Source organism: Salarias fasciatus, chromosome 9, assembly GCF_902148845.1.
Source record: "Salarias fasciatus chromosome 9, fSalaFa1.1, whole genome shotgun sequence".
In the NCBI taxonomy this organism is placed as follows: domain Eukaryota; kingdom Metazoa; phylum Chordata; class Actinopteri; order Blenniiformes; family Blenniidae; genus Salarias; species Salarias fasciatus.
In genome coordinates, this window is record NC_043753.1 from 15,456,180 (window position 1) to 15,483,019 (window position 26,840).

At 46.6% G+C, this 26,840-nt stretch overlaps 3 protein-coding genes across 5 annotated transcripts; 2 read left to right on the forward strand and 1 right to left on the reverse strand.

The window, feature by feature from the left end:
• The first annotated feature begins 910 nt into the window (after positions 1–910).
• Positions 911–5,331, forward strand: usp12a (ubiquitin specific peptidase 12a). Its single transcript, XM_030099472.1, has 9 exons — positions 911–1,078; positions 2,697–2,777; positions 2,876–3,089; positions 3,170–3,405; positions 3,772–3,848; positions 4,068–4,151; positions 4,285–4,482; positions 4,634–4,712; positions 4,789–5,331. The coding sequence occupies exons 1-9, from the start codon at positions 1,031–1,033 to the stop codon at positions 4,888–4,890; spliced, it is 1,119 nt and encodes a 372-aa protein (XP_029955332.1). The 5' UTR covers positions 911–1,030; the 3' UTR covers positions 4,891–5,331.
• Positions 4,585–26,078, reverse strand: wasf3b (WASP family member 3b). 3 transcript variants are annotated; one of them, XM_030099468.1, is made up of 10 exons: positions 25,989–26,078; positions 20,525–20,714; positions 18,355–18,489; positions 18,025–18,178; positions 17,222–17,339; positions 16,888–17,069; positions 16,527–16,802; positions 16,077–16,384; positions 15,443–15,621; positions 4,585–4,612 (listed from the first exon to the last, which is right to left on the reverse strand). In XM_030099468.1, the coding sequence occupies exons 2-9, from the start codon at positions 20,655–20,657 to the stop codon at positions 15,464–15,466; spliced, it is 1,464 nt and encodes a 487-aa protein (XP_029955328.1). In that variant the 5' UTR covers positions 20,658–20,714; positions 25,989–26,078; the 3' UTR covers positions 4,585–4,612; positions 15,443–15,463. The 3 variants fall into 3 exon arrangements, with proteins under 3 accessions (XP_029955328.1, XP_029955329.1, XP_029955330.1); XM_030099469.1 differs by lacking the exon at positions 4,585–4,612 and having other exon boundaries at positions 15,184–15,621; XM_030099470.1 differs by lacking the exon at positions 4,585–4,612 and having other exon boundaries at positions 15,464–15,621; positions 20,525–20,681.
• gpr12 (G protein-coupled receptor 12) lies at positions 6,672–9,382 on the forward strand. The gene is made up of 2 exons (XM_030099475.1): positions 6,672–6,831; positions 8,296–9,382. The coding sequence occupies exon 2, from the start codon at positions 8,308–8,310 to the stop codon at positions 9,334–9,336; it is 1,029 nt and encodes a 342-aa protein (XP_029955335.1). The 5' UTR covers positions 6,672–6,831; positions 8,296–8,307; the 3' UTR covers positions 9,337–9,382.
• Positions 26,079–26,840: the final 762 nt, after the last annotated feature.

Below are 26,840 nucleotides of genomic sequence, written 5' to 3' on the forward strand. Positions count from 1 at the left end.
CCTGAATAATCATAATTTGTCACTGTTGATTCTCCATTGTTTTTTTTTATTGTTCTTCATTCTTTTTTAAAGGAAAAACGTTGAAGAAATAATGTTAACAACAATGAGACGAAGAACCACATCTGCCATTCTTGTGGGACCGAGTTCCCCAATGAATCTGCCAAATTGTGCTGCGAGTGTAGTCAGGAGGATGTGAATCTGATGATAATACCTCTTCATGGCAACAAAGGCCTTGGCTCTGCAAAGTTTTTTGTCTCTCTGGTTTGTTCTCTCCTCATTCACCCTCCATCTTCTTGCTGTTATTTTCTGCTGTCATTTGGATTTTTGTCCATTCAATTAAAAAAAAACTAATTATATACAGTTGTCACTATGCATATTCACTTAAATAATATGAGTTTAGCTAGAAGAGAATTTTGCACAGTTACACACATTTCTTTGTCACACTCATCTGTATTATACAATGAAATGTGACTCACTTCTCAGTCTGTATGGGACAAATCAGAGTACAGTTTTATTAAATTCCTGCTGCTGAGCTCAGCTCGCTTCATATAACTGAACATATTTTACAGTGGAATATCGTTCATTTAGTGTAAAAAAAAAATAAAATAAAAAAATAAAGGAGAAGCCATTCTCACTGTCAAACTTAGAGCTCTGGAGGTGTTTTTCAGCCAAAGGAGGGTCCTGCGAAATGAGAGTGATGGCCAGACCCTGCAACAACCTGACAGAGTTGGGCTTGAAATGACTGAGCTAAAATACCAGTGGATACATAAAAAAAAAATGCTCCACAATTATGAGAAGTGTTTACTGAGATGTGTATGTGTGTGTTTGTAATTTTTTAGCGTCTCCGCGGGTCCTCGTGACGAAGCCGGAAGCTCGGCGCGGTGAACGCTCTCGCTCTGTCGCTCTTGGACCTTCACTCGCGAGCTCAGCAGATCTCCGTCCTGCCCTCACGCGGGGAGCCAGCCCAGTCTTGTCAGCGCGCGACTGTGTGTGTGTATGTGTGTATGTGGTGGAAGATGGCGCTAGCCGAATGGAAATCCTAATGACAGTCTCCAAACTTGCCTCTTTTTGTACCATGGTGAGTGCGCGGCAGTCTATCGGCGGCTTCAGCCGGACCGCGGAGTGACTCGAGAGCCGCGGCCGCGCCGCTAATGTCTTTTTAAATCGTGGAGATACAAACGAAAGCTGATATTTGTGCTCTCCGTGCTAGCCAAGCAGTTTTCCGTCTGTAGCCGAGCAGGCAGCCACCCACTGCCTCCTCTCCTGCCCTCTTCCTAATTGCGGTAGCTGCACCTTCGTGACCGTGGGCTGTTTATTAGCGCATATCGTGACTAGTTATGGAGTTAGTGTGTGTCACGTCGCCTCGGAGCTCGGTGTCTGCACCTGCTGCAGCGGGGAATCGCAGCTAATTAGCTAACGTGAGGGCAACCGAATGCTAAAGCAGTGTTGGATCTGGCCAACAACTGGACCGCAGCTGGATTACAGAGTGACTTCCATCCGAGGGATGATCCGCTGTGCGCGCAGGGGAAACGGCGTGAAGCAAAGCCAAGTTGTCGTGTTGGCCTATGACAAACTACCACACATTATGAAAGGGGGGAATGACGACATTGTTTCACATTAGCTGCGCAGCTATGTCCTACAGAGCGAAATGCAGCAGCAAGCCACCACAAAATCACATTTCTCTGATTGTTTTTACCTTAAAGTGTCACGCCTGCAGAAATACAGCACAGGAATGAGTTACAGAGAGGATGCTAGCTGAGAAGAAGTGTCTGGATTTGTTGGTTGGTCCAGCAGCTGATCACTGTTTTTCTGAAGCAGTGTTAAGTTTTTAGTGTTGTAAATTACATTATTTAACATTAACTTTCTGACAAAATGTGCCAGTTGTAGTTATTATATTGGTTATTGAAGACTGGTACATAAAGTGGAGCAAATGCTTTTTCAAACTGGTTTCTCTGTGTCCTGTATGATTGTACCAGTGACACAAAAATATTGTAAATAATTTAAATGCTTTCCAAGAATTTTGACACCATGATGTGTTGACTTCATTTTTTCTGTCCATGATTACTTTTCTTCGTAATGAACTGTTTTTACATTTGAAAGCTGCAGTAATCCGAAGCCCTCAGAGTTAGTGTGCTTTGCTTGAGCAGAGGAGAAAAACACATCCATCCATCCATCCTGTATACTGCTTCATCCTGATTGCTCCGGGCCAAACACAATGCTGTTTAATTGTTTATACAAAAATGGGACAATACTTTCGGGTGTTTAAGAAACTGTGGTGGGATAGAATATACTTTATTTGGTTGCCACAGTCTATTTATTTGGGAAGATGGCCTCTGCTGCCTTTGTCCTCATTTCTATTTTCCTCATTGAGTTTCGTGTTTAAAAGCTTCTCGGGATGAATGTAAGTACCGGCCAGGGACACCTCAGGGAAGAGCAAACGCATGCTTTTAACTCTAATGGCACAAAGCATTGAGTGGAGGTGGTGGTGAAAAACTGTTGACTTTCAGATTTTGCGCTCCTTTTGTTTCTCTCTTCCAGCAGTGGCTTGGCTTCATGTCACTTTTCTTGCACTTCACGTTGAATAGAACCACTTTACTAAAGAAGACAACATTGAAACTGCTGCATGCTAACATAGAAACCACTCCGTACAGTTTTAGGAAGAATTTAATTATTTTTCTTGTCCTGTGCCTTCATAGGGCGCCAATGCCTCTGCTCTAGAGAAAGAGATTGGATCTGAGCAGTTTCCGGTCAATGAGCACTACTTTGGCCTGGTCAATGTAAGTAGTGACTGAAACACTGCAGGTTCAGAGTTTTTGGATCCATCTCCTCCTGATATTCTCTCACGCGTCGCCCGTGTGCCTCCTGCTACTTGTAGTTTGGGAACACCTGCTACTGCAACTCGGTGTTGCAGGCTCTGTACTTCTGCCGGCCGTTCCGAGAGAAGATCTTGGCTTACCGAAGTCAGCCGCGGCGAAAGGAGAACCTGCTCACCTGCCTGGCCGACCTGTTCCACAGCATCGCCAACCAGAAGAGGAAGGTGGGAGTCATACCGCCCAAAAAGTTCATCACACGGCTACGCAAGGAGAATGGTGAGCAAGTGGAATCATTATTTGGTTGTTTTTCTTCCTTGGCCGCTGCCTTCCTAAATCAATCTGTTTGATTCCTTCAGAGCTTTTTGACAACTACATGCAACAGGATGCTCACGAGTTCCTGAACTACCTGCTCAACACCATCGCTGACCTGCTGCAGGAGGAGAGGAAGCAGGAGAAGACCAATGGCCGCCTTGCCAACGGCACATTGGACTCGCAGAACAACAACAGCAATGCCACGCCCGCTCCCACCTGGGTCCACGAGATCTTCCAAGGCACTCTGACCAATGAGACCCGCTGCCTCACCTGTGAAACTGTGAGATGACTTTCTGTTTGTTTACCCACACACACGTATATGTTGATTCCAGGCTTTGATTAACTATATTAAGTACCTTAAGTAGGTTAATATGTCTGCACATGTGCAGGTAACGGTCAGCAGGAATGCGACACAAGATTAGGAACAAATAATGACTTTCTAAAAGGTCAATGGATTTTTTTCTGTAACAGTTTTCCTTAAAATGAATGATCTGATTACAGTGGAGAACTCACAAATAATCCAATTACAATTTTACTCAATTGTTGATCTGTTATTTCCCGTAATTCAGTCACTATCAACACGTGGAAATAGCTCTGTGTTCTGTGGTTTCGGCATGTAATCCTCGTTGCATTTGTCTCTCTTTAGATAAGCAGCAAAGATGAGGACTTTCTGGATCTTTCTGTGGATGTAGAACAGAATACCTCCATCACACACTGCCTCAGGTAACCGCTGGGATCCACAGACGCGATCTCTGCACGTAGTTTCAGATTACATATTTGATTTCCTTCATCAACTGAAGAGGAACGACTTTCTGTCTGTGTTTGTCATGAAATGGATTTCTTCTTTTAATACTTCATGGTAGATCATGCTAACAATGATCTCATTGTTACTTATTGATCAGAGCTACATGCAGCTGAAGTTTTATTTCTGCTTCTTTTCAGAGGTTTCAGTAACACAGAGACACTGTGCAGTGAGTACAAATACTACTGTGAAGAATGTAGAAGCAAGCAGGAGGCCCACAAGAGGTCAGCATCAAGGCTCCTTCTCCAAAATACTGTTTTTGTTGAAGGTTTTCTTTTTTTTTTTTTTAGCACAAATCAATGCGTGTCGGGGCGATCAGACACAGCGTCTCTCTCTATTCTCGCCGTCTGAACGTAGGATGCGTGTAAAGAAGCTGCCGATGATCCTGGCTCTGCACCTGAAGCGCTTTAAGTACATGGAGCAGCTGCAGCGCTACACCAAGCTGTCCTATCGAGTTGTCTTCCCCCTGGAGCTCCGCCTCTTCAACACCTCCGGGGACGCCACCAACCCGGAGAGGTTGTACGACCTGGTCGCCGTGGTGGTGCATTGTGGGAGGTGCGTAGGGTCACAGCAACGCGGATCAGTCGGTGCTGAAATAATTAATGAACTGCGTGAGGATCATTTTCAAGCCGTTTATACTCAAATAGATGACACACCGTGTGTGTGTGTGTGTGTGTGTGTGTGTATGTGTGTGTGTGTGTTTCAGTGGTCCGAACAGGGGTCACTACATTGCCATTGTGAAGAGTCACGACTTCTGGTTGCTGTTTGACGACGACATCGTGGAGGTGGGTGTGAACGGCTGGATTGACGGCGAGCGTTTTCAGCAGCCCCTGCTTCATGTCTCCTTCTCTGCTCCTGCAGAAAATCGACGCACAGGCCATAGAGGAGTTCTACGGCCTCACTTCCGAAATCTCCAAGAACTCCGAGTCGGGCTACATCCTCTTCTACCAGTCCAGAGACTAACCGGCGGACCCCCGCCCCCCCGCCCACCGCTTCCCCCGGTTTTCTTCGACATGTAAAGCAGGAGCGCCGCGGCGGGCCCCTGCCTGCGGGGGAGCGGCGGACTGTAAACGCACCGCGGCGGCCCGCCTGCCCGCACAGCTGTAATCCATACCCGCGCTTCGACGCGCTCTGCGCTGCAGCTCGGCCGTGGACGTCCTCTCTCACCACTTTTAATGTACCAGCTGAAGCCCCCGCTGCTGGCCTCCCTGCCCCCCCAACCCCCCACCCCACCCCCCCGCCTTCCCTTTTCTCATCCACCGTTGCTGCCGTCAGGACAATGAGACGATACTGAATGATAACTGTGTCCGGATTGTTTTTAAAAAGGAAAAAAAAAAAAAAAGGGACACTGAATGAGGGCTGTACAGACATCGGTTGGTTTGTATGAGTGGCGTTCTAGTTTTTGCCTTGGGTGTGGGGTGAATGGGTATTTAATAATTCATATGATGTAATATCGGCCTGGTGTCTTCGCCCCCCGCACTGTTGCTCGGAGAGCGGATCACGTGTTGGATCGAAACAGAGGTGGAGACGAGGAGGGGGAGGGGGGTGTCACCGGGCTGCGTATTTCTACAATGTACAGAATGGTATTTGTATAAATATTACAAGAAGATATTATTGGAAAACGTTAGACCTTGAGAAGATGTATTAACACTATGGTGCACTTTTGATACTGTTTTGTAGGTGTTGGCAAGCTTAATGTGAGGGTTTGCTTGAAAAAGGCCTGTTGTGAAGCGATCATTTTCTGTTTTAAAGAAAAAGAAATAAAGCCAGTCAGATTGAGAGGGAGCGTGTGTGTATGGGCGTGTGTGTCTGTCTGTGTGTGTGTGTGCTCTTCGCTGTGTCCCACAGGTGCACTGATGACTCATAGCGGGCTCAGCATCGCCTCCTAGCGGTGGTACCTGACATCCCCGCTTCCTCACTGCAACAGGAACTATTTTTAATCCATTCACACCCAAAAGGCAGGGTTTTCTTTTTTTTTTTTTTTTTCTTTTTTGATGGAGCAGAAAGCTGAAATCCCAGCATGGTCAGCTCCATGAGAGTCACGTGAGCAAGTTAACCACCAGCTGAGGTGTTTAGGGGAGCGGTGTGTGAGGCATGACAGAGAAGATGGAGGACAGGAGAGGGAGGAAGAGGAGGAGGGTGGGCCGGAGGAGGAGGAGGCTGGTGACACACATCAGGGTTGCTGTTAATAGCTCAGACAGGACCAGAATAGCAGGGCGTCGCAGGAGGAAAGTGAGCTTCTGCATCCAGCATCCTCACAAAAGAAACTGGAGCCAGGCTGCAGGACAGGACAGGACATAATATAAATAAATTAAGAAAAAAAAATACCATGAACTAAGAAAACAAGTACAGGAATGAGCTTTATTAGGGTGTCAACCTGCTGCACAACGTGTCAGAAAAACAGGCTTTGGTGACTTTACCTGCAAACACAAACACACACACACACACACACACACACACACACACACACACCTGCTCATGTCCTTGACACATCAGACAATTAGCTCTTTATCGGAGTTCAGCCGGTCTCTGGCAGTCTGGCCCATATGGGACTCCTCCTTCACCACCACCATCACCCCCCCCCCCCCCCCCCCTCCTCCATCTGCGCTCACATCTCCTCCTCTCTCCATCTCCTCCTCGCGCTGCTCCCCGCACAGCCGCAGTCCTTCCTTCCTCCAGCGATGCGCCGCTAACGACGGAGCCGCGCCGCGCTCTTTTTTATTTTTTGCTTTTCTTCTCCTTCTTCCTCCTCCTCCTCCTCCTCCTCCTCCTGCTCTTCCTCCTCGAGCTGCGTCTCTGCTGTCCACCGGCGCTGCACCATCCTCCTCCTCCTCCTCGGTATCATGGACATACGAAGCTGCCGCTCTTCCATCTAGACGGGGAGTCTCACCTCACGGAGTCAAGGTAGGCTGCTGCTGCTGCTGCTGCTGCTGCTGCTGCTGCTGCTGCTGCTGCCGCGGAGCATCCTGCTCCTGCAGCCCTTCTTCCAGCATCCTTCTGCTGACGTGGAGCAGGAACCGTGTTTTTCCTCTGATGCAAGGTGCTCAGGCTGATGGTGCTGCTGCTGCTGCTGCTGCTGCACGGCCACCGCTGCGCGAGACGCATGCAGGCATGGTGGAGCGGGGGACGGAGGGACGGAGGGACGGACGGGCGGGCGGGCGCGGCGTCTTCATCCGTTTATTACCGGCAGCGGCACGTCAATGTCTGCCATCAAGCTTAGATCCATACTGAAAGCCATATTTGACCTGCCTGCACATGTAAACAGCTCTCCACATGCAGAAGCTCTTTTTGCATCTTCACTTGTTTTAAATCCCAGTGCATCGTCCTCTACTTGTTAACAGCTGTACAAATGTGCATTTCTGCAACATGCACTAAAAAACAGTATAGAGAACCTTTTTTTTTTTTTTTTTTTTGTAATCTCTTGGTTTTAGTCCCAAGTTGCACAACAGCAACATTAAGGTTAATGTGTGCTCCTGCATAATGTGTTCTCACAGGCTGCTTAGTGAAGCACATGCTCAGTATAACCTTGAGTGTTTGTGTTGTGGAATGAGTAACACATGTGTCTTTTAAAAAAACAGCTCAAATCCAGTGCAGGACAAAGAGGCGAGCCTCCCACTACTACCAGGAAACTGTTAAACTTGAAAAGTCTCCTGTAGCTGATTTATTTATGGTAGCTTCCTGTACCTTCTTACCCCATTAATGTGTGCTCAGTGTCGGTGTTTAAGGATCTCCAGCTTACATGGCCGTCAGTGTGAGAAAAATCACCTGAAAAAACAGCAGAGTTTGGAGTTTAAGATTTTATCTTCCCTCAAATAGCTTAGTCTTACAAACTACAAAAACATCGACAGGATTAGAATATTATTAAAATATTTCAGTCAGTGACTACGATTATTGTTTCTACAAAATAACATATTTTTTTTAACAGAAAATATTTTTTGTTTTTCTTTTACTGTGGAATTGTAAAATGTTTTTAGCACAGTTTCTTGTTAAGTTTAATATTTTTGTCATGCTGACCTCCTAGACAGTCTGAACACGATCCCTGTGCAAAAGGTTTGAAATCTTTACTGGATGAATTACTTTTAATTCATCAGTTCTCACTTCACTCTGTCTGACCGCTCACTTCTGAATGGAGGTTGAGCAGTACAGTCGATGGGTGGATTGAAGAATGAATGATGTGTTAAATTGCTTTTCTATTCTTGTGCAGCCTTGTCAGAAGCTCCATGGTCTCGTTTTTCTCTTTTTTACCTTTTTACTTTACTTAATTAGTCATTCATTCATTCATTCGCGATGGCTTCCGTTCAGTTTTAGCTCCTATCAAACTCAAAGGTTACAGCCTTTTAACCACCTATGTTTGTGTGCTGGTTACAGACGGGGGGCACAATGAGTGAGGAGCCGCCGGCCACCCCCAGCTGGCTGAGCCCTGACCCCACGGCGTGGGCCAGCGGCGGCGGGGGGCCGATGGACAACGGCACCGGCCTGGGGACGTTTCCCCCGGAGGACGGGCTCCAGCCCAGCCAGCTGCCGCTGCTGGTCAACCCCTGGGACATCGTGCTCTGCTCGTCGGGGACTCTGATCGCGTGCGAGAACGCCCTGGTGGTGCTGGTGATCTGGCAGAACCCGGCGCTCAGGGCCCCCATGTTCCTGCTGATCGGCAGCCTGGCGCTGGCCGACCTGCTGGCCGGCCTGGGCCTCGTGCTCCACTTCACCTGTGCCTACCTGCTCCGCTCGGACTCGGCCCAGCTGCTGACCGTGGGCCTGGTGGTGGCCTCCTTCTCCGCCTCGGTCTTCAGCCTGCTGGCCATCACCATCGACCGCTACCTGTCGCTGTACTACGCCCTCACGTACAACTCGGAGCGGACGGCGGCCTTCACCTACACCATGCTGGTGCTGCTGTGGGGCCTGTCGCTGTGTCTGGGCCTCCTGCCGGTCACGGGGGTCAACTGTCTGGCGGAGGAGGCCACGTGCAGCGTGGTGCGGCCGCTGACAAAGAACAACATCGCGGTGCTGTCCGTCTCCTTCCTGCTGCTCTTCGGCCTCATGCTGCAGCTGTACGTCCAGATCTGCAAGATCGTGATGCGCCACGCCCACCAGATCGCCCTGCAGCACCACTTCCTGGCCGCCACGCCCCACTACGTCACCACGCGGAAGGGCGTGTCCACGCTGGCCATCATCCTGGGTACCTTTGCCGCCTGCTGGATGCCGTTCACCGTCTACTCCCTCATCGCCGACTACACCTACCCGCCGCTCTACACCTACGCCACGCTGGTGCCCGCCACCTACAACTCGGTCATCAACCCGGTCATCTACGCCTTCAGGAACCAGGAGATCCAGAAGGCGCTGTGGCTGGTGTGCTGCGGCTGCGTGCCCGCCAGCGTGGCCCAGCGCGCACGGACCCCGAGCGACGTCTGACCCGGGGCGGGCCCAGGTTGGGAAGAAAGAGGCGCCCCGGGTCGTGCTCCTCGCCGGGCCTGCCCGGCGTGTCGGCAGGAGAGCTGCGGTGGGGGGAGGAAGAAGCGGCGGACGGCGGAGGCTGGAGTCACTGACCGATGCACTTTGGTCAGTCAGCCTGCAAGGATGGATTTGCTTTTTCTTTTCTTTTGTTCCACTCACCACAAGGCAAGGTATCCCACTGTCTTCCCCCTGTTAAAGGCCACGATGCAAGGCTGCCCCCCCACCCCCCCCTCCCTCCCCCCATCCGCCCGCCTATGCCACGCCCTTCCTCATTTCTGCAGAGCGCGCTGAGAGCGTCACTTGTTCCAGGCAGCAGCTGTATATACAATGTGCATCCACTTTACAGCGCAGGAGCTCCGGCTTGGCACGTGTTCGTTCCCCCTTTAAATAGGAGCGGGGAGAGATGTATTTGCGTGCGTGATAAAAGAAGAAAGGGAATGAAAAAGAAACACCTTGGTAATATTTGATGCGCGCGGCGGTGAGGAGGAGGAGAGGGGCGGTGAGGCGGCGGCTGCACGCGCAGGCGTTTCCACAGTAAAAAGCCCGTCTGGAGCAGCATCCCGGCGCACTGCTGCTGCACTCCGAACGTGCGTCGAAAGCCAAACAGCCGCGGAGAGCTAAAAATAGAGGCCGCGCGCGCGAGCGCGCTCCCTCTCTCTCTCTCTCTCTCTCTCATCCATCCGTCCGCGCGCCGAGTCCTCAACAGATGCCGGGAAAAAAAAAAAGAAATCTCCTCCCAGTTGAATTCATTTCTCATCCTCTTTCCATCCAGTATGTTTCGGATGAGCTGCTCCTCGGAGGCCCGACACAAAGCCCCGGGAGATCCCGCCATCAGCCCCCCCGCGTGGAGGCGCCAAACCGAGTACAGGCCGACCGGATTATATAACCTCACTGTACACAATCTATCCCCTTTCACTCTTCAGAAGGTCTGCGTCTCAACTTTTTAAACCACGCGATTGCTTTCAGTCTATTATCAATTGGATGGCAACCTTTAAACCGACAGTAATTAATTCTAAAATCAGTGTTTCATGTGTTTTCTCGAAAGAAAATTATAGGCGATAGAAAGGGCCATTTTTGATGAAATAAATGTAAGTGTTGTTCAAATGACAAGGTCACTTATGGAGAGCAGGGTAATAATACACTTAAATGACAGAGCTATACTTCATATCATGTTTACTGTGAATAAAAAAAAGTTATTCTCCAGGTTTTAGTAATCCAAAAGTTTTGAAATTATGAGTGGACTAGTCCCCAATAAATGACTGAACTCTTTTGGTGCCATAGATGCTCTTAAAATTAAAGTCTGTTAAATCTTTATGTGTAATGCAAACCATCACTAATTTATTCCTTGTGGTTTTGCACCATAACTTATCACATTTTAAAAATTTCCTTACAATTTCTTGAAGAAAAATGGAAATTTCAAATTTGGTGAGTAAAAGACATTTCCCTGACCCTCAGTTTCTAAAACTCCCAACTCTCTCTCTATGGATCACCCAACCATGACGATCTAGGTGGGAACAATGACTCATTCAAAAAACAATTCCACATACTGCCCCAGAGAAGGAAGCAGAAGGAGCATTAGGGTGGGATTAATTGACTGATTTCTGAATAAATATTGCAAAATTGGATTAGACAATCTGAAGTAAATTCTAATGAATTCAACTAGAGTTGAAACAATAATAATTTCTCAGTCTCCACCCAAGATGAGCAGGCTGGAAGCAAACATTCACGTTCATCTATCCCTAAAATGTCCGTTTCAGAAATGGCCTCAAGCGTAATTGGTTTATGTGAATCACACTGTTCCATCACAGATGGCAGATTGATGAGAATTTCTGCAACATTTTGTTTCTTGAAGGCTCCTACCAATGACGTAAGGCTTCTGCTTCGTCGTGCCGCTTCACGAGGAACTCTAACGGTTCTGATCTGCAAGGAAAATACAAAATCAGAGTAATTGTAAAATAGAAGCCCCTCAGAGCCACCATTTCACTAAATATACGGCTAAATGACTAATGTCCCCAGCTGCTGTGTAGAAATAACAGGCAGCTTCTGAACTCATTAGGGAAAACTAAAATACTTTCCTTGCTCTGGTTTTCCTCCTGCTCTCCTTAAGTGGGTTTGACTTCCATTTTAACCACTTACTGATCCTATTCTCTTCTAAGCAAACGTCGCGGCCCACATGCACCATTCAGTATGAACTCTGCATGCTCCACATCGCTGTCGTTTGCATGCAGCAAACACAGATCCCCGTTTTATTTAACTTGAGTGTAGATCACCACTGCTGGCGATGTCCCGAAGCTTCCTGATGTCACCGTGACCCCCATAATCCTGTTTGTGTCAAACATACCACAGTGTACCTCACATGTATTGCATTGTAAGAGCTAAAACCGTCTGTCGAATGTTGCAAGAGTGGCACACTTTGTTTTTTATTCATTTTTTTGCTGTAAAACTGCGATTCACTTCCAAATTTGAATGCTTCGCTCCCGCTTGTGCCGTGCACCGTCAACTATCAGCTGCTCTGAGTTAGATGTCTCCAAAAAGTACGTCGATTCCGTAAATCCTTCAGATCATGTCAGCAATAACTAGCCGACGAATGGTAGTTATTTTTTAGACGCGAAGCAATACTCAGACAGCAATAACATCCACGTTCCCCGGATGTGTGGTGGAAGAGGGGCTCGGCGGGCCGCAAGTGATGCTTCAGTGATGCATCGTCAAATAGGTGGTGGGATAATCAGTCCCAGGCTGGAAAGAAAGAAAGAAAAAAAAAAAAAGGTGGATGAGATCAAACGACTCATTCATCAAGGTGACACCACTGCCTCATTCAACCATCATGGATGATTCTTTTTTTTTTTTTGTTCAAACACAAAATTGGGCTTTGATTGATCTCGTGTCTCACCAGGATGAAATCGTGAACTCGTCTTCTGTTGCCTATGCCTTCTGTGAGCATCCGAACCGTCCTGAGTGTTGTGACTTCAAAAAAATATCAGTGCGTGATTCAGGACCGTGTTTATCGGTGCATCTGGTATCAGTTGCATGGCCTCTGGGTGTGTGCATGTGTGTGTCCGTGTCCGTGTGTGTGTGTGTGTGTGTGTGTGTTTGTTTGTGAACCAGCAGCTCAAGCAGACCGTGATCTGTGGTGTCAGTGTGGGGGACCGACGCAGGTTTTGAGTAATATCAAGTCCTGTTTGACCACCACCCCCCCCCACTCCTCACACTGACCTCAGACGATAATGCTGCCAGTCTTCCTGTTGATCCTGAGAGGAGCGGCCTCGTTCTCTGTGTTTGTCGAGCTTCTCGGAGGGAAATGGGACTAGGAGGTGGGCGCGACGCTCCAGCACTTCAAAGCCAAAGTGAAAGGGACTCTTAATGAACTGGGATCCTGGTCCTGCTGTGTACTCTGTGTCTCCTCTATCACTAATACGATCCTCTATTTAAATCAGTCCAGTCTGGTTGAGGCAGGTGTCCGTTAAGTGACCTCTGAATGATCCTATGAGCTAAAAACGGCTACTTCCAAATACAAAGATAATGCTTCTTCTTTTCCTTCCTTGCCGCCTCCCCCCACAGCGAGCCCGGTAGAAATTTGAGGAGCTCCCAGTCTTTTTAATCGCTCTGGCCTCAGATCAGCTGCTAAATAAACCTTTTCTTAAAAAAAAAGTGGGGGATGAGCAAGAAAGGTTAAAGAAGAGCGTTTGGAAGCATTCGGCGGTAGCCGGCGTATGTGAACTTGTGCACAGTGTCAGACTGAAGCCTGTAGTTATTTGATGAGCACCAACAGGTCAGACTGGCACAACACAAACCATCACAAACTCTTATTACTTTACCTTTGAAGAAAAAAAAAAAAGAAGTCTATTTTGTTATATTCATTGAAAAGTTCTATTTTTTTCCACTTTAGTCTGGCCTGAATTCTTTCAGATTCTGATGTTGTACGATATAACCGCGCTGTAAAGCCTTTTTCTGAATGTAGTATTTATCAAAGCCGGATCGACTGCGGTCTCCTCTCGACTCATTTGTTTCTGTAAATACGGCATGCTGACGAGGAGGGACCCTCCACCACCGTGCATGGTGCTACCAAAGCCAGTCAGAATGGAGGGTGAGGTGGGGTCGCACCGTTTTCTCTCAACCGCACTTCTCCACCTTCTTGCTGTCGATGTAGACTCTGTCCGGGTTTGAGTACACCTTCCTTGCTTCGCCGGTTCAGAACTGGTCTCACGGAGGATTTGAAAGAGAAGGAGGAGAGCAACGCAGACGGCGGATCTTTTTTTCTCTCTCTCTCTCTCTCTCTCTGATTGGTGAATGTGAATTTCTTGTGCAGCCAACAGTATTGTTATATTCATTGTTGAGCAGGTGTGGAAAAAGGGCTTTCTATCCAAGAAAGGTGAAAAAAAAAAAAAAGACTGCAATTTTGGATGTAACACTCCTCTGTGGCACACCTGTCTTTCCACTGAACGGTGAATTCACAGTGTTAACTCTACACAAGGACGGGACGTTTTCTGACGGTTACTAATTTAGAGCTAAATATCAAAACACTCAAGGGCCTGCGAATGTGAGTGTGTGTGTGTGTTGTTTTAGGGGGAAGGGGTTCGGAGACGTGGGTGGGGTGGGGAGGGGTGGAGGGGGGCAGCGCCACAGTAACAGCATCTTGTGTAGACGTATGCATAGTTTTCAATGTGAAATGCACTTTATTTTTTGGGGGGGATGAAAAATGGCACAACAAATTTAAGTATCTGCAAAATGAAACATATAAACGATAATCAACATGCACTAACTTACCTGAGATATTGTAGAAAAAAAACAAACAAACACAAAAAAAAAAACAAAAACATTTGTGTGAACGTGGTGTCTATTTTTCCAAGGTGTTAGTTGTACTTTTTATTGCTTTGGTTAGCTCACTCAATTGAGAGATCTTGTTAATTTTGTATTAAAAACAAACATGTACTGTGCATAAAACTCCTGCCTTGACTAATTTGTTCATCCGAGCCCCGGCGCTCGCTGCCCTCCTTTCTGCACTCCTTTCTGCACTCCTGTTTCCCTGGCAACTCCCCTTCTTAGCTGTACTGTTCCCATGGAAACTGAAGTCTTAAGAGCCAGGTATGTGTCGTCTCTATGACGACGTGGCGGCAACCTGACTTGCTTGGAAGTTTCCGAGACGTTTCGCCTCTCGTCCTGAAAACGCCGTATCCATTTCGAGCGACTGATCGGTTCCAGATATGAAGGAAGGGGCAGTTCTGAGAGTGGATCCTCCGGTTTTGATCACCTGTTTTAGTAAAATGAGCAGAAATAGTAAAGAGATGTGCCGGTACGCTGATGATCAGTCATTCAACATTTTATTTTTCTCCCGGTCAAAGGTTACAAAGCTCAGTGTAGCATATACTTGACCCCCGTCCCCCACAGGTGGTGATCGGTAAGACTTTCACCGAGCCGTGGCCGCAGCATTCCGAACTCTCCCCCTAAATGCAGTCAGTCACTGTTCGGGCTGCGGGAGGCTCGACAACCTGCAGCCGAACTCATCTGTTAACTTCCAGTTATCGTTATCTACATATTAAAAACCTGCTTCATTACCTATAGCATAGTGTTTCAGTAATAACATTAAAAAAAGAGAAAAAAAAAAGTACATTGCTTAGCTCGAGATGGAAGTTTCTAATAATCCTAACGCTCCCGAGCTTCGACTATTGTTAACGTGTGCACCTTCACAGGGTGTCTATAGTGTTATAACAGGTAGAGAAACTGGAGTGTGTTCATCACATCGCTCTCAAATATAACCAGCAGACTCCGTGGTCATCTGTCACGGAGTGGTTCAGCATTAGATCTTTTTACAGTGTTTACACATCTTGAATACACCCCCAGCTTTCCAGTTTTGGACCATTCAGCTTATATAGACCTACAGCATGTGATTGTGAGTAGGTGTGGTGTGTGTGTGTGTGTGTGTGTCTGTGTGTTTTCAGCAACAAAGTCAGTGACGACCTGCGAGCGTGGCACGGTGGGCATTCCTTCAGGTGAGCACAAAGATCATCTGACCGCATATTTGATTCTGTGTGAGTAGTTTCAGTGGTTATCCTATTTTGTTGACTCTGTGTGTGTGTGTGTGTGTGTATTAATCCGACCAGTCGTTCTCCTCCAACTCGGAGTCGTCCTCCGAGTCGGAGTACTCCACGGCGATGCGCCGCGACAGGATGGTGGCCACGTCGTTGCCGACCGGTTCTCTCTTGGCCTGCTGCTCCTGCTGCTCCTGCACCTTCTTCAGCTGGATGCCTGCATCAAAAAGACACATTTAATTTATCCACACTGTAATGAGAACTTCTGAATCCTTTTTTAAAGTTTTTATCAGCTTTGGAAACTGTTCGACTCTCACTTTTTTAAGGTCACTGAAATATAAGTAAAACATCTTGTAAAGGAGGAAGCTGAGCGTCACATAGGAAGCTTTGGGCTCACTCAACTTTGGTTCAGTTAGATATTAACATTTTAAACAATGTATACTTCATAAAAAAAACATTTGCTTTTCATTAATTGAACCAAGGTTATGCTATTTTTGCAGGTTGGCTTAAAAAATTGCACATTTTCACATAAATTAGCAAAGTAACTGATAAAAATGGAGGGAGAAAAGGTCTATGGCTTAATAAATAATCATTCTACAACAGATAATCTATCATTTTCCAGACAGAGAAACACGTCTATGAAGAAAACATCTCTCTAATGGAAACTCTTACCCATACGAATAGCAGCCAGCAGATCGCTGCGGGCGTCATTGACCGCCGCGGACTCGGCGGGCGCAGCAGAGGACATCTTGTGGGTGGTGGAGTGGGAGGCACCAGCTGGGAGAGGAGGCGGCGGAGGGCCGGGAGGAGGCGGAGCTACCTGCGCTCCGGACACAGGTGGTGGCGGCGGAGCGTAGCCGCCGGCCATCGGCCCGGGAGACATCGGGCCTCCGGGAGGTGAAGCAAAGGCCGTCTGGGCCGAGGGGATGAGGGGGGCGGGGGGCGGGGGAGGGGGGCTGGTGTTGGCGTAACCATCCATACTGAAAAAGACACGAAATAAGAAAAGTTCATTACTGATCTTAAGAGGGAGGTGTATTTAAATCACCCACTAGGGGGCAGCATTAGCTCAAAGTTCACACGAGCAGGCTGAACAAAGAGCCTGGCCCTGGCCTTTTCACTTACTTGTAGTCCATGGGTGGGAGGGACATGGAGCCCCCATTCATGGCCTCTGTGGGTGGAGGAGGCAGCGGGACCTGGTGGTGGTGGGCGCGGCCCAGCGTCCCACCCTGATAGGCCATCATCGTCCTGCCTCGCGCGTCGTGCTCGCTGCCGCCGCGGGCGACGTGACCGGCGGCCATTTGAGCCGCCAGGACGCTGGGCGGAGGGCCGGAGTAGGTGTGGGCGTGGCCGGCGTGGTTCATGCTGTTGGGGTAGTGGTGCTGGTCTAAGCCGTGGCCCCTGGTGAGACCAAAGAGAGCAGAGACTCGCGTTAACAAGCAGCGTATGGTGGCGAAAATGAAGCCCGGCGGGCGTGACACGCAACCTGTTCTCTGGCGACATGGAACCCTCGGACGAAGCCCCTCTGTCGCGGTGGATGGTGTGTCGGTGGTCCGGCCTCAGCTCCTTGTCCAAAGCCATCATGTTCCACTCCTGCCGACGGTTCCGCGCCTTGCGGACCTTCTTCACCTCCCTCTGTAGCGTCCCATCCACACAACGCCTCTGCTCCTGGAGGACAGACCAAAAAAAAAAAGGCTTTTCATTGTTTGACTGCAAATTTGATTAGATTAAATTAGAAAAGCAGCTGATAGTTAATCACACCACAGGAAACTGCTCTGATTTATCATGATTCGTGGGGTTTTCTGGGGACAGTATGTTACCTTCTGCTTCCTCTTTTCTTTCCTCTTGTCCTCTGTGTCCTGCAGCATCTTCTCTTTCCACAAATCAAAGAAGTACGAGGGATCGGTGTAGAACTTAAGCGCCTCCTTGTGATCATCCCTATGGAATCAAACACCAAATTAGCTTTTATTAGTGTCTTTATATGAATAAAACGAACCAAAATCTTCTCCTGCTCAGGTGCAGTGTGAGACCGCACCCAGCAGCAGCATCTTTTCTGGAAGTTAGGAATAAAACATGAAAATCAATGAATATTGCAGAAGTGGAAGAGGCTGATGGAGGAACAAGAGTGAAATTATGAGCAGGGTTTGTGCATTTTTATTGAAGGCGGTCTAGCTGCTGATGAAAGGATGAGAAAGCGGAAAAGCAGAAATGTGGAAAATGTGCGCGATGCACTCGAGGTGAGGAGAAGGATTTTCGACTGGAGCCAGACCGGCTGGGTGCAGAGACCAATGCAGCCAAGTCCTGGAAAAGCACAGAATGTATGAAAGGAGCTTCCAAATGTGGCAGGAAATAATTCAGATCTGCTTTCGTTATCTATGTGATTGAGAAAATAGCAATGTATCTACAATGTTTGAATCTATTTGAAAAACCTCTATGACTCAATATCGAAATAAAAATGCACCATGATAATATAATAATAGAATTGATATAAAACAGATCTCGACCAGATCCTTTTCTAGAACCATGACTGATTTGGATCTGTGGCCAACTGCCTCTAAATAATACCCAGGAACAGACTGTCGAGTAAATCTATTTCAATAAGGTGTCAGTCCGCCCCACCCACCTGTACGGTGAGAGGATCATGAGAGGCGGAGGCTTGTCACTCAGGTTGTACATCTCTTTGACAGGATTGGGAACGCTGCTCTTGGACACCACCTGCTGGTCCTGAGTGGTGGAGCTCTTAAAGGCTTTCCTCATGTTAATATCTTGTAGAGAGACTGGCAGAGAAAAAAAAAACAAAGACTTATCAAATGATATGTATATTTAGGAGGGGGAGATATGAAAAATAAGTACTTTTCACCAAGAAAATACAAACAAATGCACAGAAAAACAACTTGTTGGAGTTCAGAGGGATTAACAGCCTGCTCTGCTGCCTGTCTCCTTTCGGACCCACCTTCCTCCACAGTGGAATCCAGCTGTGTGACCTTCACGGCCAGCCGGTCAATGCGGTCCTGGAGCGAGTTGGCACGCAGATAGAAGGTGTTGGCCTCGTTAAAAAGCTCCCCAAATATGTCCTCTGCATGTTTACCTGGAAGAGAACACCAGAAAGAACCAAAAAAAAAAACAAGATATATGAGAGGATGGAAGAGACTTTTAATCATCATCCGAGTCAGCTGAGAGTCTCTGCAGGCACCGAAGGCCAATCAATACAGAGGTAATGTGACACAATGTGAAACTGAATTCTGAGCAGGAAATGGTGTCTCATACAACTCATACAGCAACATCGCACATGAATTATTTAGCGTGCTGGATACAATCGTCCAAACTGCAGACGGTGACCAGAAGCACCTAATTTTGCAGCAATTGTCACTTTTCTGAAGCTGATATGGGCGGTCTGGACAGTCTGACACAAGAATGTTCAGCTTGTTCAAATCTTCAGAAGGTTAAATGTTTCTGCTGTTAAACTGAACTTAGCTTTTTTTTAAAAAAAATTTCAATATTGGCAAATCTAAGTTGCTGGTTATTAATAATAACCTTATTTTATGTTCACAAACATGGGTTCAAAGGCAAACGTCAGTCTTTGTAAACTGAGGCTAAATTCAATTCACTATAGATTTTAGGTTGCATAAGGTTTAATGTGTCAGATTCTGGGAATGGAAACCGGAGCAGCCAGCTGCAGCTATTATACTGTGGAAACATTGTGAAAACAGCTAAAAAAACCCGAATGTTTACACTTCTACTGTAGCTCGCAGCACTTTCCAACATGTGATCACATGTTGGATTTGGAGGAAGGATTTTAATTTTTTGGTTTTAAAATCACATTTTCTTGCTCAACTTGTGGTTTGGGGAATTAACCACTAAGAGGTGGAGACGTCCCTGCTATGGAAAGCAGCGGGCAGATGAAAGAGCAGCCTTCAAGTGTCAAACAACTATCTCAGCTCAGATTTAATGAGTGTGGGAGCTTTTTTACTACAAGACTGTAAATCTGAGCAGCAGTGAAACAGAAGGAAGAGGTTCTGAAAACATCGTATTCAGAAGAAAACAGACTTGAATACAACCACAGTGGTTTCATTCATGTTTTTTTCTTTACAATCAATACTGCGCATTATTAAATATGTGGCGGGGCAAACCATAGGCTAAGGGCTATTTCTGTCCCCCCCCCCCCTGCTGACAGGATGGGCTGCAGGAAAAACATTGAGAGGAAGGAAGAATCACAGATCTGGCATGCTGAGCCCCTTCAACTCTGACCTCTCCTGAGGATACTTGTGGTCCACTCACACACACACATGTGCACAGAGAAACACACTGTGTACGCGGCCTGTAGTTACAGCCCGTCGGGCCCGGGCGAGTGTTTATATTTAACCCACGCAGCTGCCGCTGAAAGGCCCACTCCCAGAGCAGGAACTTGACACAATACGAGACCAGACAGAATGGATGGAGCCGGGCCAAAAAGCGGAGGGTTAACAGCAAAACGCACAGAGGTTTAAATTCAAGTGCACGACTTTAAACATGGCAGGGGAATAGGTGCAACTGAGGATAAAAGAGCAAAGAGTATCTGCCCAACAGGAGCACTCAACACACTGCTGATGATGCCTTTTGACAGAAGAACTTGACAAGAGGTCGGAAAGAAAGATGCACTCGGTCCTGCAGTAACTCCGTCTAATGTATTTACAGAGAGCACGGTAATCAATACAAAACGGCTCAGCTGGCACACATACACACACAAATGTGTTGTGCGCTGCACGGTCACATGTCCACAGCTGGACAGGGGTGGTGCGTTTTATGCAGAGCTATGTAAAAGGATTACAACCCTCCGTGTCCCCGGCTGGAGGCTGCTGTAAGCTCGCAGCTACCCCAGTGACCCCAGGGCCGCCGTAGCCATGACAACGCGCAAATCAATCACAGCTTCGGGATTAATGATGAAAGCATGTGATCTTGTCCCGCCACAAAGAGGCTAAACGCAGCCGAGATCAACATCGCACTGGACTCAGGTTACCGTCCCGAGATAAACTGTGTTATTAATAACACGCACACACACAAAACGTCAATTTTCAGCAACAGTTTGTTTATTGAAAAGTTTCCATAACTGTGTGTGTGTGTGTGTAAGTGAGTGTGTGTCTTACTCAGGCTGCTGAGCTGGCGGATGATGGCCGAGAGCGTGTTGTTCATCACACACTCCAGCTCGCTGCCGATGCCATCGGGGAGCTCGCCTCGGCAGAGGTGACGGGGCTCGATGTTCCTCTTCACCAGCGGCATGGCGGGGCCTCACACCGACACAGACTGCGGGCGAGAGGCGGAGAGAGGAAGCGCACGTTGTTTGAGAGACAAATCCAATATCAGCATCTGATCGGCACCCAGAGGGAAAATCCATGAACCACAGATTGCTATCATAATTCTATGGCATCAACAAAACTTTCAGAACTTCCACAGCGGGGATGAAGGCCGGGCTAAATGCATTTGTTGGATTACTGAGGAGCAAACCCCCCCCTCTTTCATCTAAGAGCTCAAAAACAACGGCACCCATTCCTCTCTCTCACACACACCACGAGTAGGGTGTAATGTAGGCTAGAGACTCTTCGGCCTGCTGGTTTGATTTACATCGGGATTCAAACACGATTTAATTCATACTGGTGTGTGTCCACACTGGAGCTCTTTATCTTTTGGCCTTACAGCGAGTTACTCCTGTGTTAAAATCAACTTGAGGAACTCCCAACGACATTTCACTTCAGCAAAATAGTGCAAGATCAACTTAACCCTTCTTCAAATTTGAACTCTCAACGCTAATTAAACAACAATTCTTTCTTTTATTTCCACTTTGGAGACTTTTTATACCTGGTAAAAATTATTTTAGCTCATTAATATAAAGTTACTGAAAATATCTTTGTCTACATTTAAAGTTGGATTTTTGTGCAGAGTTAATGAGCGCTAGCATCCAAAATGTACTGTGTTACCTGTAGAGAAACTGTTCTGTTATGACTTATGACATATATTATAATCACACCCCACGAATATTTTAAGCAAATATACAATATTTAATCAAAACGATGTGGCTAAATAGTCTTTTTTCTTTTTTTTTTAATTCTAAACGTTGTCACATTAATTGTCACAGCCTTATCCAACCTACACCTATTTTAAAATAAAATGGACTTCACTTATATGGTGATTTTACTGTTTCAGCAGTCTCAAAACACTGTTTCACCACCTATTACATTCTCTCATTGACAGGACGAAATGGGGGATTGAACTCATAGCCTTGGAAACCAACCAGCTCTGCCTATTGATCCACATTTCATCACAGATTCTTATGATTATTATTCGCTAACTTGTAAGTTCTTAAGAAATTTACAGAGTGAAATGATTATTTTTACTATATGCAGCCTAAAATGATGAGGAGTCCAGCTGACCTGAGAAAACACTGAATCCTGCTTGATTGTTTATCATATTCAGAGTCATTTCCATTTTGTGTTAGTTAAAGTGAAGTTAATGGCCAAAATCACTTCATCTAACCTAAACAAAAGGAAAGGCTAAAGAAAAGGAAGGGTATGTTATTAGAGGGTGTTTCTGTTATTTCCTTCACTGTAAAGTACCTCACATTAAAAACCAGTGTGTGTGCTGTTGACCAGTGAGCAGAGGGGGTGACGACCAACAGTGTTCCCAAAGCCAGAAGACTTGTGGCGACCAGCAGAGAGATTAAAGCATTAGGGATAGGAAGATACAGCATGCCAGCTAATCCTAGGCCAGCTTGTCACTGGCCCAGCTGGAAACCTGACACAAACAGAGAGTGGTGGATACGGCCAACGCCAAAATACGAGGCTACGGAATGCATCCTAACACAAATCCAAGAGAATACAAAGGAATCACAAGCCTCCAAACTTATTCTAGGCAAAGTGTGAACGTCTAAATCGAGCTCAGACTGGCTCTGATCAGACACTCGGAGCTCTCTGTCGTTCGAAGGACAACAGACAATTGGTAGAAACGGGAGAAATCCCATGGTGCATCGGAGCAGCCATCTTATCGGTGTCTCTTGCTGCATCCTGTTTTGGAAGTCTGAGAACAGCTTCTATTTCCTGGTCCTCCCTGTGTCACATCTCTCCTTCCTCTTTAAACACTTGGCCAGAACAATACACCGCTTCGGCTCAAGAAGCAAAACCTGGAGAACGGACGGGGACGACAGATGGAAAATCGCACTCACCCTCTTTCAAGCAAAGCCACTTTTAGACGTGCTGGTCGAACAATTCGTCCCTAATTACTATTCCAGACTTTTTGACTGTGCAGCAACGCCAACAAAATATAATCCTGAGAGAAAAGCAGGTTGGAGAGTCACAGGAGATCTGGCAGTCTGACCGAGGGCTAATAATAGCAGACAGGTACAAGAAACGTTACTCATATTTGCTAGACCATGCACATATTCAATTATGAAAACACAAATAAAGTCCCTGCAGATAAAGCTTCATGCCCTGGTTCACCCATGACAGCCACTATCCATCTGCTTCCCAAACCTGTAGCGTAATCTCTTGGGTTTTCTTCATCATCAATACAACAAATGACCAAAACATCAAGAAACAACAAGGCACTATCCCTATCCCAGCTGGATACAACTGGAATTACAGATTAGTGGAGTTACAAATATCCAGAAAAGACAGGCTCCACTTGTGTTTACCAGAGCCAAGTCCCACCAGAAGAGTCCTCGTCTGGCCTGGTTTCCTGGCCAGCGACCCCCTGCAAACCCCTACGGCCTGATGCCAGCGTAAGAAAACAAAGGAGTAAAATTACACCCATCATTAGCTGCCACAAAAGGACACGGAATTAAAGTGAGGGCCGGTGTGGAAGCAAGAGCCGCGGCTTAAGTTTTCGCATAAATATTTTGGAAACACTGCGCTTTCTGTTCCATGGAAATGAGGTGATGCAAATGAGAAGATTGCATGTTTTTGCTTTTACTGTCTGTCTGGCATGACAATCACATCGATGAGGCGAAATAATGAGCGGCTGAGCAGGGGAAGGGAGATGGAGGAGGAGGGGGGGGGTGTTGAAAGCAAAGAAGGGACAGACCCTTGTGTGCTTGTGAGAAACGAGGAAAGTGGCAACGGAGGACGCCTGAGAGAGACACGCTGTGTGGGATAAGAGTGCGATAGAAAAGGAGTCGGTGAATACGACAGTGTGTGAGATGGAGAGAAAAGGTTGTAGGGAGATAGGCAAAGTGTGTGTGCTCATGTGTTTTTGGCAGTGTGTGTGTGTGTGTGTGTGTGTGTGTGTGTGTTGTGAGTGAAGGGGGAAGAGTGTATCGAGTGGGGGGAAGGGTACAAAGAGGGACCTCGGGGAAACCACTGAAAGGTTCCCGGGACAATAGAGCTCCGTTCACACGGCAACAGCACTAGCTCTCCCATGCATCCTTCCCCCTCCTCACCCGTATCTCCTCCTCCTCCTCCTCCTCCTCCTCCTCTTCGTCAACCTTCTTTAAGCCCCCCCTGTGCCCATGCAATGAAAAGCGTACCAAGCACTCTTCCTCCTCCACTCACCCTACAGGACGGCCGGTGATAGAAAGGGATAAAGCCTGAACTTGCGCTCCACGGCTCCAGTGACGATTCTCACAGATTCCCTTGTTTGGTGTTTCCACCTCCTAATTTCCAGCATGTGTTTGGAAACTTAAATTATTACACCACAGCGTATCCACTCAGCCACACAAATGTGCTGCAAACACACCAGGTAACCCTCCCAGATGTCCCATTACTGCCATGTAAACAGTCCTGTCAGCAGCAAGAATGCCTTTGATCCTCAGAGAGGTGACATTCAGGCTGCATCCGGGATAACACACACTTCTCCTGTGACTCCTGCAAGACGCCCACATCTCCACAGCCGAGCCGCTACAGGAGGCCTTTACTACAGATGTGAGAACTCCATTAAGATCTAAAGGGGGGGGGCGTCATTACCAATTTATGAGCCAAGCATAGCTTCTTGTGTTGAAGGCTGTTTTGCTTGTCCTGATGTTATGAATAATGTAACGTGAATTACGTCAGGTCACACTGCCCTAAATATGATGTAAAAAAAAAAAAAAGAAAAAAATTTAGCTGTGGCTCTACGCCTGTCCAAGAACATCTCCCTGTTCAGTATTACTCAGGGGCACTCATGGTGAAACATTGATGGTGATGTGCCTGGGATACACGCTGCATAAAACTCTACTGAGCAGCAACTCCTTCAGGGTGCACAAAAGGCCAGGCCTTGATTTTCTCCTCTTCTCTTATGGAAACAAAAGGACACCATATCTGTTAGGCTGTGCAATTAGAATGTCACTATGTTGTTTATCATCGTGAGTCATGACAGGATATAAATTTGACTGAATACACTTTTTTGGAGCAGATGCCATGGTTTATTTTGAAAAATGGGTTAAAAGTGTTGTGACGTTCATTTTACCCAGAAGGAGAGTACAGCAGTTTGATTTTGAAAGTGAAATTAGCACATTGTAAAAATGTACACATAGCCTTAAAGTCACTTCATTCTAAAGATGTCAATGTTTGTGATGTCAGGATTGTACAACAAAGGTTTCAGACTAAAGTTAGTCAAGTATTTCGCAAGTATACCTTGTGAGATACACTGAATCAATGATTGATAATTCCACAACTGCTTTTTGTGGAAGTTTGCAGGCATACGAATCTTCATCTTCTTCAAACACACCAGCCAGCCCTGACACCTGCTGTGTAAATCATAAGGATTATTCTTATGACTTTTTAATGCAAATCTGACCCCAATTTGTTATAATCCCGAAGGGATGGTAATTCAATGGGCCAGAGAGCTAATTGATGTTTCCTCTTGCTAATTTAACATTGAAAATATAGTAGTCTTACCACAAAAACAGAAAACAAGGCTGGATGGAATCAAAAATCGATCCTCTAATTGGAGTATATTTGTTTTGTTTTTCCTGGTTATTGATCAGAGTAATAATACTAATAACTCTTAATAACAGAGTTGTTCTGTCACAGTCATTCAGGTCGTGTACATATAAAGAAACAAATGTTTCATGCCTTAAAATGATCAGTTCAAGCACATTTACACTCCCTTCTCTTTTCCCCACAGGCTGATCACACACGCATAAGGCTGATCACTCACACACACACACACACACACACACACACACACACACACACACACACACACACACACACACGATCAATCACTGTTCCGCACCGTCGCTTCCCGTTACCGACGGACTGACCCACATCTGCTCATCGTTCCACGGTCTCCGTGAGTTTCTCTGCCAGTTTCAATATGAGATTTAACCACTGACTGCCTATCAAACTGATTAACACGCCGGTGCACAGCCAGTATCAATTATGTGAATAAAAGCCTTTAAAGTTACCCAGCAGACGGTGAGTAATATGCATGGTTTAAGGGTCGGAGCCTTTTCTTTTTTTTTTTTTTTTTATTCTCAATTGGGGGTCCGCTACAACTGACCACACAAGCTAGCTTATGTCCAGTGGTCGACTTCTTAGTTTGGACAAACGAGACCACAGTCAACAAAAACATACACACAAATTCAATCGTTACGACAAAGGAAGTGATTATTCGCTGTGAAAAGTATGACGAGGCCCTCACCAGCACTTGAAATATTAGAAGAAACCAGCCCGTCCGCATGTCCCGTTAGATACTCCTATTAGCTCTGCCATCCTGTGTCCCCCAGCCCGTCTGGCCACTCCGGGGAAAATCCTTTGAGGGCGAAGCTCCGCCCACTCACCGCGTCCGCCAATCAAATCGCTCATAACGGGATTTGCCACGTGATGGGCGTTCAGTTTAACCAATCACAAGGTCTAAATGAAGTGATTGACAGGGACTCGAAGCTGTGCTGCGAATGTAGGAGGCAGGGCTACGATTGGGCGTCGCTGAAGAGCTTAACAAGCATTTCTTTTCCTTTTTTTTCATGCAGTCTCATTCCTTGTCAAAATTATGGGTTCCTGAAATTCATTTTCAGGCCTGCAGATTATTTTTAGACACCAAGACCTATTTAAGCCGCAGAGAAAAGCATACAGTAGAATAGAAAGATATTAGGATTCAGACAACGATGCTGAGTGTGAGGAGTGGTGTAGTAAACAGAGCATCCTCCAGAAAGATGGGAGAAGCTGTTCTATATTTAGGGGTGTAGTATTTATGTCCAAAATACAGTAAGATGATGATAACTGCTGCCACGGAAAACAGAGTGCAGTCTCTGGTTGGCTTGGTGAATTGGAAAAGGGTGTTTTAATATTTGAAATGTTTTTTCTATTTCTGGACAGGGAAGAAAACCACAGCCTGCACTTGTTACAGAGCTGTTGGTTTGTAACACAGTTAGCCAAAAAGACATTGTGTCGTCTAAAGAAGCAATTTAACGGCATTCTTGAACTCTATGGCAGACAATAGTAAAGTTGCAGTTCGAGATTTTGTGAGGCTGTACAGTGTAGTGGTCTTGTTTCA

Coding starts and splice junctions, on each gene's coding strand:
- usp12a (XM_030099472.1), top strand. CDS start 1,031: ATGGAAATCCTAATGACAGTCTCCAAACTTGCCTCTTTTTGTACCATG. Junction 2,778..2,875: donor ACTACTTTGGCCTGGTCAAT/GTAAGTAGTGAC, acceptor TGCTACTTGTAG/TTTGGGAACACCTGCTACTG. Junction 3,849..4,067: donor TCCATCACACACTGCCTCAG/GTAACCGCTGGG, acceptor GCTTCTTTTCAG/AGGTTTCAGTAACACAGAGA.
- gpr12 (XM_030099475.1), top strand. CDS start 8,308: ATGAGTGAGGAGCCGCCGGCCACCCCCAGCTGGCTGAGCCCTGACCCC.
- wasf3b (XM_030099468.1), bottom strand. CDS start 20,657: ATGCCGCTGGTGAAGAGGAACATCGAGCCCCGTCACCTCTGCCGAGGC. Junction 18,179..18,354: donor GGATTCCACTGTGGAGGAAG/GTGGGTCCGAAA, acceptor TTTCTCTGCCAG/TCTCTCTACAAGATATTAAC. Junction 17,340..18,024: donor ATGATCCTCTCACCGTACAG/GTGGGTGGGGCG, acceptor TTGATTCCATAG/GGATGATCACAAGGAGGCGC.